Source organism: Homalodisca vitripennis, chromosome 4 (assembly GCF_021130785.1).
Source record: "Homalodisca vitripennis isolate AUS2020 chromosome 4, UT_GWSS_2.1, whole genome shotgun sequence".
In the NCBI taxonomy this organism is placed as follows: Eukaryota; Metazoa; Arthropoda; class Insecta; order Hemiptera; family Cicadellidae; genus Homalodisca; species Homalodisca vitripennis.
Window position 1 is genome coordinate 106,983,976 of NC_060210.1, and position 19,083 is coordinate 107,003,058.

Genomic DNA, 19,083 nt, shown 5'->3' on the forward strand with positions numbered 1-19,083 from the left:
ATTGATGTTCGATGCTCTAGAAGAGTTATCGGATTTGTCCTTACAGCTTCAAAAATCAAGCCTCAACCTTATCCAAGCCCACAGTGATGTAACACTGTTAATCAAAGTGTTTGAAAACCGAGTTGAAAACATGGGTAGACGTTCAGTGGAAGCTAAAATTGCTATTGACGATTTGATGTTTCAAGATGTTAAACTTTGTGTAAGATCCAAGATACCCAGTATTCCAGAAAAACAGTTCTATCGGAGCCTCGCTAACAACTTGACTTCAAGGTTGCTATCATTATCTTCAAATGCGGCTGAACACTACACCAAAATCATGAATGACATCAAAGTGATCCACCCCATGTATTGGCCAAAAGACTTATCCATCACCTACGGAGAATGTGAGATCCAGCGAATCTGCGATAGATTTAAGATTAGCATCTCTCAGGATATAATTAGAGACTTCAGACACTTCAAGCAGGGACTAAAGCCTATGTTAAGTGGAGAGAAACCTACTATTCTAGAGCAACCGCCGTCGTTTAAGAAACTGATTTCCATCATAAATAGTATTGCAGTGTCTAGTGCTGAATGTGAACGTGGGTTTTCTGCAATGAATCTAATTATGTCTCCTCTTAGATCTTCACTCTACATTAGCACTGTTTGCGATTTATTGCGGATCAGGCTCCTAGGACCTCCTGTGGCTAGATACAATCCCGAGCGACACGTCAAAACCTGGCTGGCGAAGGGACACCATTCTGCACTTGACACCAAGTCAAAACAACGAGGGCAGAAAACTTACCATGAAGACAGCATTGCATTGTGGGAACTTTTTTCCTAAATCTGTTTTTTAAATATCTTTTAGAATTTCAGAACATTAAGTTTTCATTAAAATAACTAGCCTATGCCTAACTTATAGTTGTGTTCTGAACTCAAGTTTCTGAGTTCTTTTTTGTACTTACAGTTAGTTTTGTGTATTGTTGTTTTGTTTCTTTTGTAGTTTTCACTTTAAAATATTAACAAACAACTAAAACTAAGTTTACCAACAGTCTTGGCATTGCCTTACAATATTATACTACAAATCCGTACATATTTGTTATAATAACTAATAAGCAAATAAAATAATCAACCTTAACTTTTTAAAACTACACTAAATTAAAAAAAATGAAACCGTGTTACTCCACTCTGTGTGTCATTTATTTTGTGTGTAATTAAACGCTTCCTTTTCCTTTCCAAGAAGTTGGTTTATTTTGAATGTATTAATATTGTTTTGTACCCATAAGGTATGCAATTTTTTTGTAAAATATGCAAACTTGTAAAAAAGCTGTTATATTAACAAACATCCATTTACATATTAATATGTATTATTATTACTACTGTAATGTGTATAAATAAAACTGTGAATAAGGCTCAATTTGTTTTTATTTTACCATTCATTAAAAAATTAATATTGGCGAGCTTCATTGATTCAAACAAAATGGTCAATGAAATCAAACCAAATATTTCTGGGAAATTTAAAGTAGGCAACAAGGTGTTAATGGAGTAGAGTAGAGTAGAGAGTAAACTCAATAATTTAAATTCATGTTTTTATTTTCTTACATCCTAATCAAGCACCTTAAAGAAAATAAACAGCATTAAAATATCACTTGGTATTTTATAAAAATGAATGTATTATTATGTCTGGGTGGCCTAAAAACAAAGGTTTACAGTTATAATTTTCAAAAGTTTTCCTGGGTGAGGGCCCCCCTCCTTCCTGGGGTGTATTCCATACCCACCGGTCTGAGCTTCCCGCTTTAAGAGTTCCCACACCTAAAATTTTAGAAATTAAGCACTGATATAAACCCTATTAGTACTTAATACAGCTTCTGGGCAACATCTGTCAAGTAGATCATGGGAGACATAAACTCAAATTTTTAAAATGTTACTTTGAACAACATTATTAGTAATTTACTTAATGAAAAGACTACTTCTTAAAGCAGAATATTACTGTTTGTTTCAGGTGAATGGTCGTGTGACATTTATAGATGGTCATATCAAACCATCTTTGGAACATCTCAAGTATAGTTGCTACCAGAACTTAGGTCATGTTCTTGTTGCAAAGAACCAATTAGAGAATGGTCTGGAATGTTATAAAAAGGTTTGTTCCTCAGTATAAGAAAATTAAATTTTATATTAGAGAATTTTAAATATATAAATTCATGAGTAGTTTGAAATAATGTTTAGAAACAATACCTAGAGGTGGTAGTTGTTTTTAATTAATTTGTCATTTAACCTTTTATTTAATGTATGAGGGCTATCCAAAAAGTAAATTACGTTTGGATATAGTCAGATATAATAGAATATATATGGATTATAGCTACAATACAAATTTAGGCACTTATCATAGCAGTGAACTAGTTTTGAAATACCAGCGTTATAAAATTCTGCCACTGAGACTAAAACAGGTAGTCACACCCTCCTGCAGTTTCTCTTCGTCATCAAAGCGCTGCGTCACAATTCACGTGTTTATTTAAGTTATTTATTATTTTCCTAACTTCTTTACAGAAATATTTATTTAATTTTTAATCCTTTGGCTGTTTTGCAATGATATATCACTGTATTTTTTTTCTGAAAACTGTTTTCCAACAATATTTTGTTTTTGTGTAATAATTATTTTACTGCAACGTCATTTTTCATTAAACAAGTATGTCTAACTTATGTACCAATAGTCAAAGGATTAAATTCGCTTCATACGAAAAATAATGTTTTGTACTCCTTTAGTTTTCCATTCAGTATTAAAAATTTTAAAAAATCTATGTGATTTAGATTACCAGTGGTGGGCGCTGAGTTGCTATGCCAGTGGAGTGACTATTCAGGATATATTTTTTATCATGCTCCATCAAGTATTTCAACTATCAATGTGTAAATAAACAAATACAAGATATGTTTTACAACTGCAAACTATAAAAAAGATATATAAACATATATACCTTTTTATATGTATGAGCATTTTTTCCGTGAAAGACAATTCTATTACCTTAAAAACAAGACAAATTTCAAGCAAATATCTTGATTTATAATATAAAACAAGTTAAAAATGTTGTAGTAATACACTGCACAAAGGTTAATTTGAGCAAAACAGTTTTTGGTATCACAAAAACCTAACATTTTTGGGAAAATTGTTGTTGTTCTGAACAGCCAAAGGTTTAAACAGCCTGAGGTAGTAAAGTTTGTTTTGTATTTAAGACAAATCATAATATCTAAATATCTAAAATATATAACTTGGAGTGATAAAAACTATTTCGTTTAATGGAAACCCGGATCTTGTCAGCTGTTTAAATAGCATTGAGCTGTAGTTCTAGTTGTTTTAAGTCTTTTTACAAGCTCTATTTTGGAAATGGTTGTTTAAGACATTTATTTAAATTTTAAATACAACACAAATATTAGGTAAACATTTTTGTAATGTAACTTTGATATGAATGTTGACTTTAATGTTCCTATCAATAAAATAGTTAATAGTATATATTTTACTTCAGTGATTAACTATTCTAATTATTCTACAGAGTTTTAAATAATAATTTGCACAGCTAGCAAAAAAAGTGCCTGCCATGCCATACAGGTTTTACAACTGCCACTTCCTGGTTGAAGTTTATTTATAACTACAACACTGAAATAAGGTATTATATTTACACTCACACATTGTGGATTCTAACTGAAGAAAATGTTTAGGCATTGGAGTTGGACGATACAAATCTGAATCTTTGGTACAAGATTGGTTTACTGGGAATGAAGCTGGTGGATCTAAATGTGGCTATATCTGCTTTTGAAATGGTACAGTATTTTTTATAACACATAATAGTTACTTAATTACTAACAGGTAAAAACACTTCTTTGAGCTTTCTTATATAGCATATGGGTTGGCTATATTTCCTATTCTTACTTTTTTCTTTTTTTATTATTTCTTAAACTTTCTTATTTAGTGAAAATGAGTTCTGTATAAACTCTAATATTGGTAAAGTGCATTGAAAGTAAAAATAGGGTTTTCTTCAAATGCAATAAACATTTTCAAGCAATAACAATGTCAACTATCCTTTAAAATTGTTATTAGAATAAGATATGAAAATATACTTTATTTTATTTTTCAGTCTCGTGAAATATCAGTAATAGTATTTACAGTTCATTTTGTTGATGATTTGGATTTATATCAGCCTCTCTAACTTATATATTTTGCAGTATGTGCTTAGTTAATGCTTTTTGTATGAACTGTGAATATATTGGTGATTTGTTCAAATAAAATTGAACAAGATAATATTGAATGAGTTAATTTAGCAGGTAAAATTAGGTGTGTAACTCAATTTCTATTACTTCTGTATTGAAATTGACAATGGTAAACATCTGTCCATTGGGAACCGTTCTCCTCCCCAGTGTGTGTCCTCTGTGAGACAAAAGTAAAGCCTCAGAGCATTTTGATCCGAATCCCGGCATGCGTTGAACCAGCTTAGTATTATTGTTTTTGTCCACTGAATGCTTCCTTTAATATTGGTTAATGTGAGGAAGGGGTAATATAAGAAATATTACCCCATTGACAGTGTGACATTTCATTTTTTTATTTTTTTTTATGGAGTACAAGTAGGAAAAATGAATAGAGACTTGCCATTAAGAACAAATGTAAGTTTTATGTCATTCATACTGTAAATTTAACGAGAGGTTCATTGTTATCTCAAGTTATCTATTAGTAATATTTTTTTTTTTTTTAAGGCTTTAGAAATCAGCCCTCGCCACTTCCCAACCCTGGACAACATGATCTCTGCCACATATGCTCAGGGTGGCTTGCTGTCTTGTCTGTATTACATTGCAAGAGCTCTTGAATACAACCCCAAATTCAAAAAAGGATTGGCACTCAAAGACAGGATATTTAAGGATCATCCTTCACTCAAAGAGCATTATGTCCTGTTCGATCCATATCCTGACTAGTAAGTATTATCAATTTTGAGAATTAAGCTTGTTCGGAAAGTAGTAAAAATTAATAACTAACAAATGAAATGTGACACAGTAAGCTTGACCCTGAAGAGGTATCAGACATAGAGCCTGCGGCTGCGGAGAAGTGGTACCAGGAAGTGATGTCTCTGCGGGAAGCCCAGAGGTCCGTACCTCAACCCCAGCCGCATCATACCCCGGAGTACAGCCTACCCTGTCGTCCTACCACCTGGCTACAACTGTCCCTCCTGCTCTCAGCTACACATACACAGTTCATGGAGGAGGCTCCACAAATGGTTGCTATTCAGTTTGAAGTATATAATTAACATTATATAGGATGGTATGTTTATAATTAAACTAAATAAATAAATGCTAAACAGAATTGTTAGCTGCATTAAAAAAAATCTTTATTGTTAGGCTTATGCAGGTGGTTTCATAATATTAACATCAAAGTTTTCTGGTTCTCACTGCATTGAAACATTGATACTCAGTTTAAATTCTTGACAGATTTTGACCTCACTGTGGAAAGTTATCTTCAGACAACAGATATTAAACTGAAACTGCCAATAATGAAAGGATTGAAGCTTTGTCATAATTGTTATCAGTCAATCACTACATCTGAATTCATGAATAAATGAATTATCTGCTATAATATTAGCTGAAGTCAGAAATATGTTAAGTGAATGAATCTACTTGCTAGAATAGAATACATGTAATGAAATATATGTAGAGGATTTTCATGTAGATTAGTTTGATGCTGTTTTTAGTTGTGTAATAGTCAGCCATTAGTAGCGAGCATAATATAAATAAGTAAAATAAAACATTCCACTGGAGATATTTATGTTTATTTTGTTAATTATAAATTGTAATCATGAGAGGTTAATTTTATATAACTTTTGTTCTCCACAAAAAATGGATCTGGATGGAAAATCTTTAAAAGAATTTTAATTGCAATGTATATTTACAATCAATTACATCCAAGTGGAAAATTTTGTAAATTTTAGCTTTTTCTGGCTTAATGATGTTCACCTACAGACATTTTCTGAAAAGTCACTTTTATTTAAGGGATTCCAAAAACGATCTTTATTACATTCTCTTTTTATCACAATACTTTTCCCCTTTGCATGATTAGGGTAGTAAATTTAAATTTAAAGCATTAAATTAGTTCTCTAATGTAGTAAAGTGAAATGTCCTTATTTAATTTTATATTTATTGAAAATTAGAAACTGATAACAAGTAACCTAACAATAAAATTGTTGTGAGCAGGATTTCTACAGGCCGGTACACCTGCTGAGTGAGCGCCAGTTCAGTGATGTAGACATGGAGGTTGGAGCGGAGGTTGAACAGATGTCAGTAGATGAGGAGGTAGACAACATCAACAACGAAGCAGCAAATGATGTTGAAGATGCTGAGCCAAGTGGTCAGTTCCATTCCATCATTTGTATAATATTTTTCTATACAGTGTTGTAACAATTATTAACAGGAATAATCTTATCCCCACATAATATTACAAATAGCATTTAAAAAAGTCACAGGAAAGCTTAATAAATTGGTTTTATTTGATTTATAAAATAAAACTATGCACCTGAAAAAACTACTTTGTGGTGGCATCAGTGACTTTCACCTCAGTGGGCTGGCCCATCAGGAGTTCTGATATAATCACAGATCAAGTTTATTTTAAAGACATTAACAAAAATAAATTATTAGTGAAATGAAAATATTGGATTTGTATAACTCAGACTAAAATGGTGATGAAAAATCTTGGAGCATTGGAAACAGGTTTAATTTACTATCGCTGGTAAATGAATAAAACCTTTTGTCAATATGAATTTTATTACTGTGCAAGGCCTTTTGGAATCAACGATTCCATCATCAGGCACTTCACAAATGAACAAATGTTTACTTTTTTCTAAATAATACATAATATAATAACATATGGTAAAAGATTTGGGTATATGATTAGCCAGTATAAAATATTTAAACAGAATAACATTTCAGTTTTCTTATAAATTGAGATGAGAGTATAATTCTCTTTGCAATATTTAATAAAAATGAATACCTGCAAGACTTTATCTCAACCCTAAATTCATTTTACACTACCATTAAATTTACATACGAAGTTGAGCAAAACAAAAGTATACCATTTTTAGATGTTTTAGTAATTAGAAACCAATCAAAATTTGGATTTGACATTTATAGGAAACCGTTCAACATCCTCACAATATCCCATCAATCTTTTATCCCATTCAAAAACCAGAATATGTGACATACAATTATAACCATACAATTCCTTCAACAATTGTACAAACATTCATTTAGTGTCTTTAAAATTACAAAGAATTGAATATCAACATGCAGTTCTAATTTTATATTTATCATGATTGCAACATTACAACACAGGACTAAATATTAATCAAGGAGGTTATAAAAATAAAGTAAAGTAAGTCAAGAGACAGTGTAAGATGCAAATAAGGATTAAACCAAGATAATTCACATTTTAATCCTTACAGTGCTGGATATAAATTTCCTTATTTCTTCCTAGCATGCAATTAAATTAAAAGTATTTATGTTAATTTGTGTAAAGTTCCATTTTAATTAAGATTCCTAAAGTGTAAGAAGTAATAAAATAGTCTATTTTTTGAATTATTAATATATTGTACAAATAAATATGTGGAAGAAATAAAACATGAGACTTTCCAATTCATTAAAAAAATAGTATCTATAATTTTAAATAACCGATAAATTAAAAACCAATATAAGTTAATAGACAGCTGTAAACAATATTAAGATGTAACACAACACGTAATTCAACATAGGAACAGAGCTTGCACGTAGATTCAAGAATTACACTGTCAAACATGTCAGTGTATAGCACAAAATGTCATTCAATTATATGACCAGTTTTGTATCGTTAACAGGCAGCCAAGAACATCAAATATAGAGCTGTTGTATGACGTTCAGTTAAAATTATAGTTTATTTATTATTAAAACATTCACTATGACATATCTTGTAATAAGTGTGGGAAAAGTTATTAGTTTGTGCTTTATGTCCAATGCCTAAGTTATGTTCATTTCTGTAATTTAATTGTTACACCTAGTTATATATCAGTCTAATTAAATAATGTGTTTCCTTCCCCTACTATTTTTGTCCTGTGCAGGTGTTGGAGTACGAGGAAAGCGAAGACGCAGCTCTCCGACGTGTCTGGATCAGCAGTCATCTTGGATGAGTGGCAAGCGACGTTCAGCTCGTACCCGCAACACAAATCGTAAGGAAGAACCCACACTAGCAAGGACACTCACCAACTTGTTGCCCTCCTCTTTACTGTGAGTCATCACCAATATTGTGTGTACTAAGTAGAATTGTATTTATGGAGCAGCAGTCATTTTGGATGAGTGGCAAGTGATGTTTAGCTTGTACCTGCAATATACTCACCAACTTGTTGTTTAGTCCATCTATGTCTATAGCAGAGTGTTAAGCGACCGAGAATAGTTAGGAAATTTTAACAATGTGGGGAAAGTCTTGGAAAAGTCAGGGAATTTCATGATAGACAGGAAAAGTGGTCTGGTTATTCTTGCAGGGTGTCTACCGGTCAAGGAAGTCACGAAAAGTTACAGATTTTAATGAAGGTTCTCAGAAATCACAAGATTATGGATTATGACTTTGTCACAGGAATTTTCTGTTTAACATATTTGTTTTATGGCATTATGATAACTATTGATGTGTTGAAGCCTAATCTTAAATCTACAGAATCTTCAAGAAAGATTTTGGTCCAAAAATCAATCAATGGGATTTGACAATAGAATTTGGGGAGATTCGCCATTATTAATCAGCTGATCGTCAGTATTCAAATTACCCATTCCAAAAAGGTTTTTTTCGTATTTTGTGTTTGAAAAATCGTAAGTAGATAATTGTATTATTGAATAATCTGAGTTTTTAAATTGTATTTTGTTTGCAGTAAATATTAGATTTACGTTTGTAGATCGCCGCAAGTCTGCTGCATATCTTCCCGAACGACAGCTGATTGGCTGTTGTACCTTATACTAAAATCTGTATATGGATATCCTAATTTACAGATTAGCCTACTTTTGTAAATACTTTGCTTGCAGTTTGTACTGTATGTGACCCACATTGTCACGAGTATGCTGTGTATATTCATGGACTGCAGCTGATCGAGTCTTCTTTTAATGGAAAAGTCAAGGAAGTTCTTCAAGCCACATTGCTAGACACCCTTTATAGTCTAGATTGTGGTGGTGTATGGCAGTCAGTGGTTGCCATAATTTGTGATTTCTTTGAAAGAAATACCATATTCCTGTAGTATTATATTTTTATTTAGAACATAATTTTTTAAAAGAATACATTTTAATGTATTGACTATATTTTTATGGCAATAGCTAAACATTATCTAGGCCTTGGGAAAGACTCACGAGGACTGCAATGTTTGGTTCGATCGTCCTGGAATGTTAAATATATGTACTTGAAAAATGTGGGCATTGTACAGGAATTTTATTATTGAATTTGACTGGACACCCTGTATAATAATAAATAAATAAATTTACAGACATATCTGCCAAGATTCACTACATCACTAATTATTGGACAGAAGTTATGTTTGTGTCCACCTCTTACTGAAAAATGTGTAGATCATTGATACTGCAGGCGGTTGGTTTGCAAAAATAGTCTCATAAACAAGATAAAACTACTTCAAAAGATTCATGGAGATCAACTGTCACACTCTTAGCATCGTGCCTCATCATTCGTAACTCATTACAATATTTAATTCAAGACAAAACTTTAACTTATATACTACAAAGACATTTATACATTTTATGTTATTCACGTTATTTGTATTCTGAACTGACTAAATACCTTGTCAGATATATTAAATTCCATGAGTATTAGAAGTTTTGGAAATCAAGTGGGTGATAACATGGTCATCAGTCTGGTAACACAGCAGCAGATGAAAACATCCTTATGTCAAACTTGTAAAAAGTTAATCATTTTGATCGGCAAAATAATCTTGCGTATTGCATCATAAGTGGAAGTGCTCAAGCTGAGTTGTTGTATGAGTATCTTTATTTTGCTAGTAGTGGTAAGTAGAAGAACTGGAGTTAAATAAACCAGCGAAAGAAAAATTATGATTTTGTAAATAATATTTGACTTGAAATCCAACAAGTTTTATATTTATTTTCATGCATCAGAGGATGTCTATTTGCAGATGACATGCAAATTAACTATTACTAAAATTTTATTTTATTGTACTTTGCTATGAAAACTGTAAATGATAACCCAATTAACAAATGTTCATAGTTTTGCAGATAATATTTTGCTCACAGTTCTTATTTTATATATGTATATTTGTGTATTACCGTGAGTTGCAGTGACCATGTGTGCGGTTTTCTGTATGTTTCTTCATTTCATACAGCTTTTGAATTTCCAGTACACTTTTCAAAAAGTTGTCCTTTAAATCACGAATTTTAGACCTTAGTTTATTGTTGAAACATTTGTAGTACCCAACCAATTTTAAATTACCAGGATGCTTTTTAGTTTTGTTATAAATTTTACTTTTAATCTTTACTTTCATTTAAATAAAATCGTTGATCTAGGGTTTCAATTTTGTCATGTTTAAGTTATTTTTCAATACTTCTGTTTTACTCTTTGAAATTAAATTTTTCAGTACGGAATTAAGACTGCCAAAAGGGTATAAGGGGTGAAAGTGTCGAAACCCACTATATACCAGTCTAGTCTGTGTTATCTAGAAAGGTTGACATTTTTGCGTAATCAATGCGATAAGTGGTTGGCTGATGCTGCATTAAGAGTTTAAATTTTTTCTAGAAAGATATGTATTATGATTTTCTTGAATTGGGTATGAATGGATTTAACAATCAACTTTGTTCTTGAAATTATGTTTCAGGTTAGAATCAGAGGATGGTAAGAAGGATAGTGAAGTTGTGCGGTGGAATGAGGACTCAATGGATACAATGGACATGTTCCGCTTGTTTGGGAACAAGGACACATCTGAGGAGACGAGAGAAATGGAGCTGACCAACTGTCTCAGTGAGGAGGAGAGATCCAAGTGAGTGAATTAAGAAAAAGATTTTGGGTAATCTGGCAGTAATTATTGATATTAGTTTGTCTAAATACATATCCTGATTTTTAAATACATAGTGACCCTGCTGTGTATTTTGTTAGTGTCTTATTGTTTAATGGTTTATGGCTAATTTAAACTTTTCAAGATGCTCCACTCTTAAATTTTGTTTATTTCATTTGTATATAAAATATTCAACCCATCCTCTTTAAAATATATATATATATATATATATATATATATATATATATATATATATATATACAGGGTGAATATAAAGTCATGACCCCCCCCTCTACTTTTTTCCATAGGTAATATAAGGAGATATCCTTTAGGCAGTGGTGCAATATGGAAAGGAAGTTTCATTTTATGATATTGAAAATTTTTTGTGTCCCCCAAAAATGTGAAATTTTGGGGGCAACCCAAAAATTTCAAATGTAAACCCCTATCAAGTGACCCCTCATTTTAAAGAGCATGAAAAAACTTAATTAGTGGTGAAAACCAGAGATTGCTATCTCTTTCCTAATCCGAAATAATAGCCAGTATTACCAGAACAATTTTAATAACTCACCACATCACGAAGTCAAATCAAATGTTTAAACTGAAGCCCTCCTACTATTTGGCAGTGAGACAAGCGTAGGGTGAACGCTTCTCAGACATTTTGGAAAGTCTGAGGTGGTATTTGGTTGTAAAAATCAATAATCCTGTTTCTTAAATCTTCAAGGTTTGCTACTGGTGTTTTGTAAATTATGGATTTTATGTGACCCCATAGAAAAAAGTCCATGGGTGTAAGGTCCGGAGACCGTGCAGGCCATTCTATTACACCACGCCTACCAATCCACTGACCACGTAGCTGAGTTCTCAAGGAAATGTCGTACAGCACGATGATAATGTGGTTGGGCACCATCTTGCTGGAAATGAACGATTTCTTCTTCAAATTCATGTTGATTCTCCCTAATAACAGTATTTATTGCAGGAAAAATTGATTCTTGTAACATTTCCAAATACAGTTGACCATTGAGATTCCCATTAATAAATAATGGTCCTATAATGTGATTCCCAAAAATGAAATGTTTGATCATTTGATTTGACTTCGTGACGTGGTGAGTTATTAAAATTGTTCTGGTAATACTGGCTATTATTTCGGATTAGGAAAGAGATAGCAATCTCTTGTTTTCACCACTATTTAAGTTTTTTCATGCTCTTTAAAATGAGGGGTCACTTGATAGGGGTTTACATTTGAAATTTTTGGGTTGCACCCAAAATTTCGCATTTTTGGGGGACACAAAAAATTTTCAATATCATAAAATGAAACTTCCTTTCCATATTGCACCACTACCTAAAGGATATCTCCTTATATTACCTATAGAAAAAAGTAGAGGGGGGGTCCTGACTTTATATTCACCCTGTATATATATACATAAAAGATATATATATATATATCTTTTTCTTTTTATATTTTTTTTTTTCGTTTTTTTATAGCTCTTAAAATAATGTTTCTTGCGTACTATTTAAGCTCATCCCGTATGTTGTCTTACATCTTATAGCCATATAACTTCATATAATAGAATTTGTTGCATCTTTGTCATGTAGTTTCATTATCATAAGTGATTAAATGATTACTTTTTACACTGCTTGAATTTAGTTAATACACATCCAAACAGAGTAGTTAGTTATTTTTAGTTATCTTTAAATCATAAAATTTTAATTTTGTTCTAAAATTTATATTGTATATTAGTACTATTGTGGATGCAAACTCGAGTGAAGATGGACTCGGTTCTCAAACACAGGCTTTTGCCCATGTGGGGGTACCTTCTCATGTATTTTATTATCACTATATTTGTATATATGTAAATGAGATAAATAAATGAAATTAAATGGAGTATAAAGAGTTTGCAATTCTGATGTAGGTTTTTTCTAAACAGTGATTATGAGTGCAATTCTTATATCAGTGATAGTGATGGAAGTGTGGAAGTTGTAATTATTTCCATACCCAAAACCATTCTGCCATTTTACACAAATGCAGGCAACTTAAATAGACAAATGTATAAATAATGTAAATTTTTTAAAATTTAACCCTTTCAACCCCGACTCCGTATTATACAGACACTGTAAATATTGCTTCAACTCCTGACGTCTGTATAGTGTGGATGTGCACTTTTTATTATTTTACTGGCCACCCATTTTACCAACAAAGTTTTACATACATGTAAGAAAGTGTATTGCATCGAATTATAATAGTTCGTAAAGCTTGACTTTGTATTTTGTCAGTCTGTGATTGTGAAATTGCATTTCGACTGTGGCAATCAGTGAGCAGTCAGATGTATTTCACTATGTTGTAAATATTACACTTTGTTCAGTTATTAGGTTAAAACCGTATAAAGTACGGCAGTTGAACGTTAGATTGACACTTATTTTATTTCAAAATGAGTAAAAGTAGTTGTTCTAAGTCTCCCCTAATCAAAGATACACCAATTACTAACTTACTTGCAAGTGGCATGGATGTGGGCAGTGACGACGATTTGAGTGATAGCTATCTTGACATTTCTGAAAACATTTTCTAAATATGTAAATATTGTATCAAAAGGTTTTTTTAATATAGGCTATAAACAGTTTAAATTTACTTTATAAGAAATAACTTTGGTTTTATGTTAAATACTATGATTTTCAAAGCTCACAAAGCTGCATTAAATTGAACAGAAGTGGCAAAATGTTAAAATGACACGTATTATTTAATTTTGGTGTCTCTGATGTGGAAAGGATGTAAAGAGTTCATTTTGAGATTTTTCATCATAGAGACTTATTTTTATCTCTTCAAACAAACATAACTCCAGATTCCAACAGTCAAGTCTTTTGACATCGTCAGGAAGGTTTACTAGAGCTAAACTAAAAATTCACAGTGAATCAACGCTTCCCACCATCACTGTGTAATAAATATAAAATTATTTTAAATTATGCTATACATTTTAATTAAGAATTAACTCTTAAGATTTAGTAAGATTTATTATTTATGTTATTACTGAAATGTATTCTATTACAGAATTATTAAAGAAGAAGGTTACTTTGGTTCAGAGATGGAATCATCTGAAGTCAGCAATTTCCTAGAAACCAACTCGGGATGTGATATTCTAACGTTGATTGAAAGAACTGTGCTCATGTTATCAGACAAGTGGAAACGACACTGGCCTACCTCACTCCCTGCTATATATGTACAACTATATAAGGTTTACCTGTAAGTAGGTTCACTTTGTAAATTACCAAGTTTCACTGTAGACAATGGTTGGACAGTGTTTTTAAAGTGCGGTTTTTATTAAAAATTATAATAATTTAAAGAATATGACAGTTAAAAAGTAACTGTCATATTCATTACATATGAACATATTAAATATTTGAATAGTCGATAAGATTGTCAAAAAGACCAGTGGCCCATGAGGTCAGGCAGAATAAAGCTTCAAAGGCAATCAGGCCCTCCTTTAAAAATTGTTAATTCTTAGGGACAAAATGTATTTTACTACAAGACATAAGTTAAGTACTTGCTAATTCATACGAGTTATTATTTGTTTAAATATCAGTCTCCTGAATGATAGCCTACTACTGTTTTGTATTTTTAAATTACAGGTAAGAATAGAATAGGGTCATGTACACATTTTTTAAAATTTTAAACATGTTTGTGCACAAAAATTTAAAAAGCAAAAGATATATAAAAGAATGAAAGTGGTAATGAATTGGTTCAATTTTTCAGTGTAGCCTATTGTGTATGCTTACTACACTCTAGATGTTTCTCTGTTGCAGACAGCACAATCCCCCTAGTATGAATGTACCCTCGTTACTCAAGACTGAGGAGGAAGGTGCAGCGTGTGTTCTCTATGGAGAGTTGTTACTCGACTACTGGCTCAAGCATGGAAAATCTCGTAACAAACCTTCTCCATTAGGTGATAGGTAATTTGAATCTGTTCAACTATAATATTCTAGAGTCTCTTGTTTTAGTAATTATTAAGGTAATTTGAATCTGCTCAACTATAATATTCTTGTTTAAGTAATTATTAAGTACAAAGTTTTAAGTAGTATTCAGCATTACGAGAATAATTGTGAACACATTAACTACCATAGTTGTCAATAGATTGAGACTAAATGTGGAACAGAGACAGTATTTAAACATAGCATAGTTGAGTTTGTTAGCCAGCCTAACCAATAAAATGTTTCAAAATGGGGGTAATATTTGGCCCAAATTTTTATCTCTGATATTTGTAACACAAAAATTTGACTTTTTCTTATTTTCAAGCAATTTCAATCAACATTTATTCTTACTTATTTTTCAATAACCCTTAAGGTTTCAAGGTGGTGGCCATTTTAAGTTATAGAAGTATAAAATTGATCCGTTATAAGTAAATATGTTTACAAACTTAATTTCTGATTAATTGGAACTAAATTGAGTCAGGTGTTTACAAAGAAATTTATATCCATGTAACAGTTTTTGTCCTGTAAGATTTGAAGTTTGTGTAGTGTCTAAGTACTTGAAAGTGGGAAAGGTTGATTTAATATGAATGTTGAGTTTAGCTCCAATTCACCTTCCTCTTAATGCAACACCTGAAATTGGCATTCTCATTGTCTTGTCAGGTGCACAATTGGCACCGACTTCCTACCATAGCTATGTTGTGTGTAGGAAACTTGGTTGCTCCACCGTGCTTAGATATCGTGTCAGTAACATCGTAATGTACTCAGTTGTGCCTCTGACGAGACGATGAGATTGACAATTCACCTAAATTACATTATATTTCATATTTTGTATCTAGGTAATTGTGACTCTGATGTAGAAATAATCCGTAATAAATTGTTCGTTTTGAGCTTCTACATAGTCAATATTTTGTTGATCTCTTCAGATGGACGTGGTTCCAGAAGTCAAGTCTGTAACAGGATCAGATTCCAGATACTGCATTAAGAGGAAGTTGAACTGGAACTAAACTCAACTTTCATATTTGAAAGTGTTATGATTATATTAACTTGCCAACATTGTAGATTGGATCTTGTTTTCACACTTCGTAATTTGTGGATGAACTCACTTGGAGAGATCTTGATGCTATATGTTACAAAAATCAGTCAATTTCCAAGTAACTGTGACTATTTTGGTGTGTTATAGCTGCCTTGGAGGAGAGTTTCCATCTCTTTTACTAGGAGATCTTCATGATTTGCGCTCTTGTAGTTCAGATCCTGTCTTCATAACTCGTAGTTTGTGGATGAACTCGCTTTTCAGTCTTTACAACGATGAAATTTCTACCACTGTACAAAAACTGTGCATTGTAAGTATGTGTACATGTGTGTATAGTTTGCATGCCTCAATATCATTAGTTGAAGTTATATTTATCACATAATTAATGTTATCTTATTATTCTTTAAACATTCTCATTATTCTTTCAAACAATCCATTGTTAACAATACTCTTTAAACAATGAGTTCCCATTTTATACATCGGGTCATCAAGAATAAAACAGCTAGTTTAGAATAGAATAACTAAAAAGAATAAAACAAAAGAGGAATTTTGGATGGTTGATTTTAAAGCATTGAGTCAAATGAGATTACTGAACAAAGACAACATATTTCTCAGCTGCCCAACAAATAAACTCATCTTTGTTCCTGTCAGCCTAAGTCAACAGTTCTGGTCCTACATGGAACTGACTGTACACAATCTTAGCAAGGTTAATAACTCTTGTGAATATTTAATAGTTTCCCTGGCAGTTATATTATAGATTTTTTTGAACAGCAATCTTATTTTAAATTTGAAAATTCATCTCTTTTACTTTACTTTAAGCCTCCATCTGATAATAAAAAACTCCCAGAATGATACACTGGTTTTTGTCTGTGTGCAGTATATTTTTCGGATACTTTTAACAAATATGTGCTAAATGCTAAGTAATAAGTGTTACAAATAGTTTTTTTGTAGAAACCAGAGAAAAATGTTAAGTAGCACCAATATACACTTACTAGAGTATTGTTTTTTGTTATTTGTACATAAATTGAAAACTGTGTACTGTACATTTTTTGTTTTCTAAGTTTCACTCCATGTAACTTTCACATGACTTGAGATAGTAAGATACTGTAAATGTAAAAAATATACACAGTTTTGTAATGAATAAAAAGATTATAACATATATATATACACACACACACACACACACACACACACACACACACACACACACACACACTTATTTACAGCAAAAAAGTGTTTTTATAAAAATGTAAAGTATGTACATATTGGTGTTTGATGAATTCTTTGGGCAAGAAGAATATCAGATAACGATGAATTGTTTTCACTGTTACTATCAATTTTTATAACCCAACTCACATTCCACCTGTTTATAATTATCCATGCTACCTGACAACAAATCTGGTAAATAAATATCATTATGCACTTTATTTGCCAATATGTCACACTTTTATCATCAGAACTAATATTTTCATTATCTTATAGTTCACGTATATAATTTGAAGGAGGATCACCCATTTCATAACATAACAATCAATTATAAACAACTAGCCTACATAAAAACCTAGCAACAGTAGCAACAAAGAATGTAAAGGCTGTGCAGTGCGTCTCTAGCTGTCAGCTGTATCTTGTGCAGCATTTGAATCAATATCAGCTGACAACGAGTTATATTACGAATATAAACTATATAAAATTAATTGGTATTTATGAGTAGAGAATTCAACTGGTGCAAGTTATGTCTTTATAATTCAAACGGTTTTCATGTAATAATATCGGAAAGTTGACCAATGGCTGTGCCATCTTTATCAGTTCACAAGCGGTATTGATGAACATCTGCCATCGGTCATCAGTTGGAGGGTTAAACTGAATGCATACCTTCAGATGTTGTGAGTAATGTGTCAATACTAAAATCAGTTCTTGGTACTAACTGTTCTTTGGTATAAAAGAACTGAAATTATAAAGTGACAATACGAATGTTTGTTGTTGTCCCCAAAAATATCATTATTAAATACAAAAATTCAATACCTAGCAAACAATACTTGTAAATGCAAGTGGCTGTGGCAATACTCAAACTTAATTTCAATGGGTCTTTACATTACTTGAAGATTTAGTTAACTTTATTTAGCTTAAAACATTATGAAAATAAATTGGCTTTTTTATTGATTGACAAAGTTAAGACTATTTAGTCCTTAATAACACTTATCTTGTGTGTAATATATGTGTGTATAATGGCAAATTTAAGTTTATTGAATTAGCATCAAAATAAAAATTCGGAATTGAAATTTTAATAGAATAATAAGAAGTATAATGTTTAGTAATTCTTATCATATTTCAAGTTACTTAAATTTATTTTGTAGTCATTATCAGCCCTTTAGTCTCTCTCAAGAGATTGTCATAAAATGTAATAGCTTTCCAATTTTTCGAACAATCATATAACACAATAAAGTTTAGTAATTATAAATATATTCAAAGTCACATTGATATGTTCATAGTAAAAGTCAAAATCAAAATTAACTACTGAGAGTGATAAATAGGACAATATACATATTGCAGTGTATTTTATTCTCTGAAGCAACATGGCGATAAATAACATATACTGTAGTTTCTTCTCCTTTAACCCTTTTTAGGACAAGCAAGCAGTTATCTGCCCGTCTGCTGACTTTTCCATAATATTCACGTAATAATGAAAATATTATAAACAAAAGTAATTTGCTGTATGGAGGCATATCATGTGAACCCCACAAAAGTATTTCAGAACTTCTGTTGGCAGCGCAATATAGTTTAACATCTGTCTATTTTGAGGACAACTGACAGTGTGCACCAATTGTTGCATCAGTGCACATAGTAATGTTACATTGTTTTATAAGACCTGAATTTTTCAATCAATGCTAATAAAACTTTCTATATGAATAAACGAATGGAATAGAACAATGTTAGTTCCAACAGTAAGAACCGGTTTTGTTATAAACTGATGGTAATGTTAAAAAAATAAAATAAATATATGATTTTCAAACTGCTCTACTGAAAACATTACTAATGAATAACGATGATATGGACACTTAATTCTGTATAATAGGG

The 19,083-nt window shown here is 31.5% G+C and overlaps 1 protein-coding gene across 1 annotated transcript in view; it reads left to right on the top strand.

Annotated features, from left to right (window-relative positions):
* The window catches only part of LOC124361151 (calcineurin-binding protein cabin-1-like), a 91,772-nt gene that overhangs the window by 13,650 nt on the left and 59,039 nt on the right, over nt 1–19,083 (top strand). Inside the window, exons 3-12 of the mRNA XM_046815192.1 lie at nt 1,979–2,116; nt 3,688–3,789; nt 4,717–4,931; nt 5,012–5,231; nt 6,202–6,355; nt 8,094–8,259; nt 10,848–11,009; nt 14,062–14,253; nt 14,814–14,960; nt 16,159–16,318. Coding sequence (XP_046671148.1) covers nt 1,979–2,116; nt 3,688–3,789; nt 4,717–4,931; nt 5,012–5,231; nt 6,202–6,355; nt 8,094–8,259; nt 10,848–11,009; nt 14,062–14,253; nt 14,814–14,960; nt 16,159–16,318 — 1,656 coding nt within the window. The remainder of the gene's footprint in view (nt 1–1,978; nt 2,117–3,687; nt 3,790–4,716; nt 4,932–5,011; nt 5,232–6,201; nt 6,356–8,093; nt 8,260–10,847; nt 11,010–14,061; nt 14,254–14,813; nt 14,961–16,158; nt 16,319–19,083) is intronic.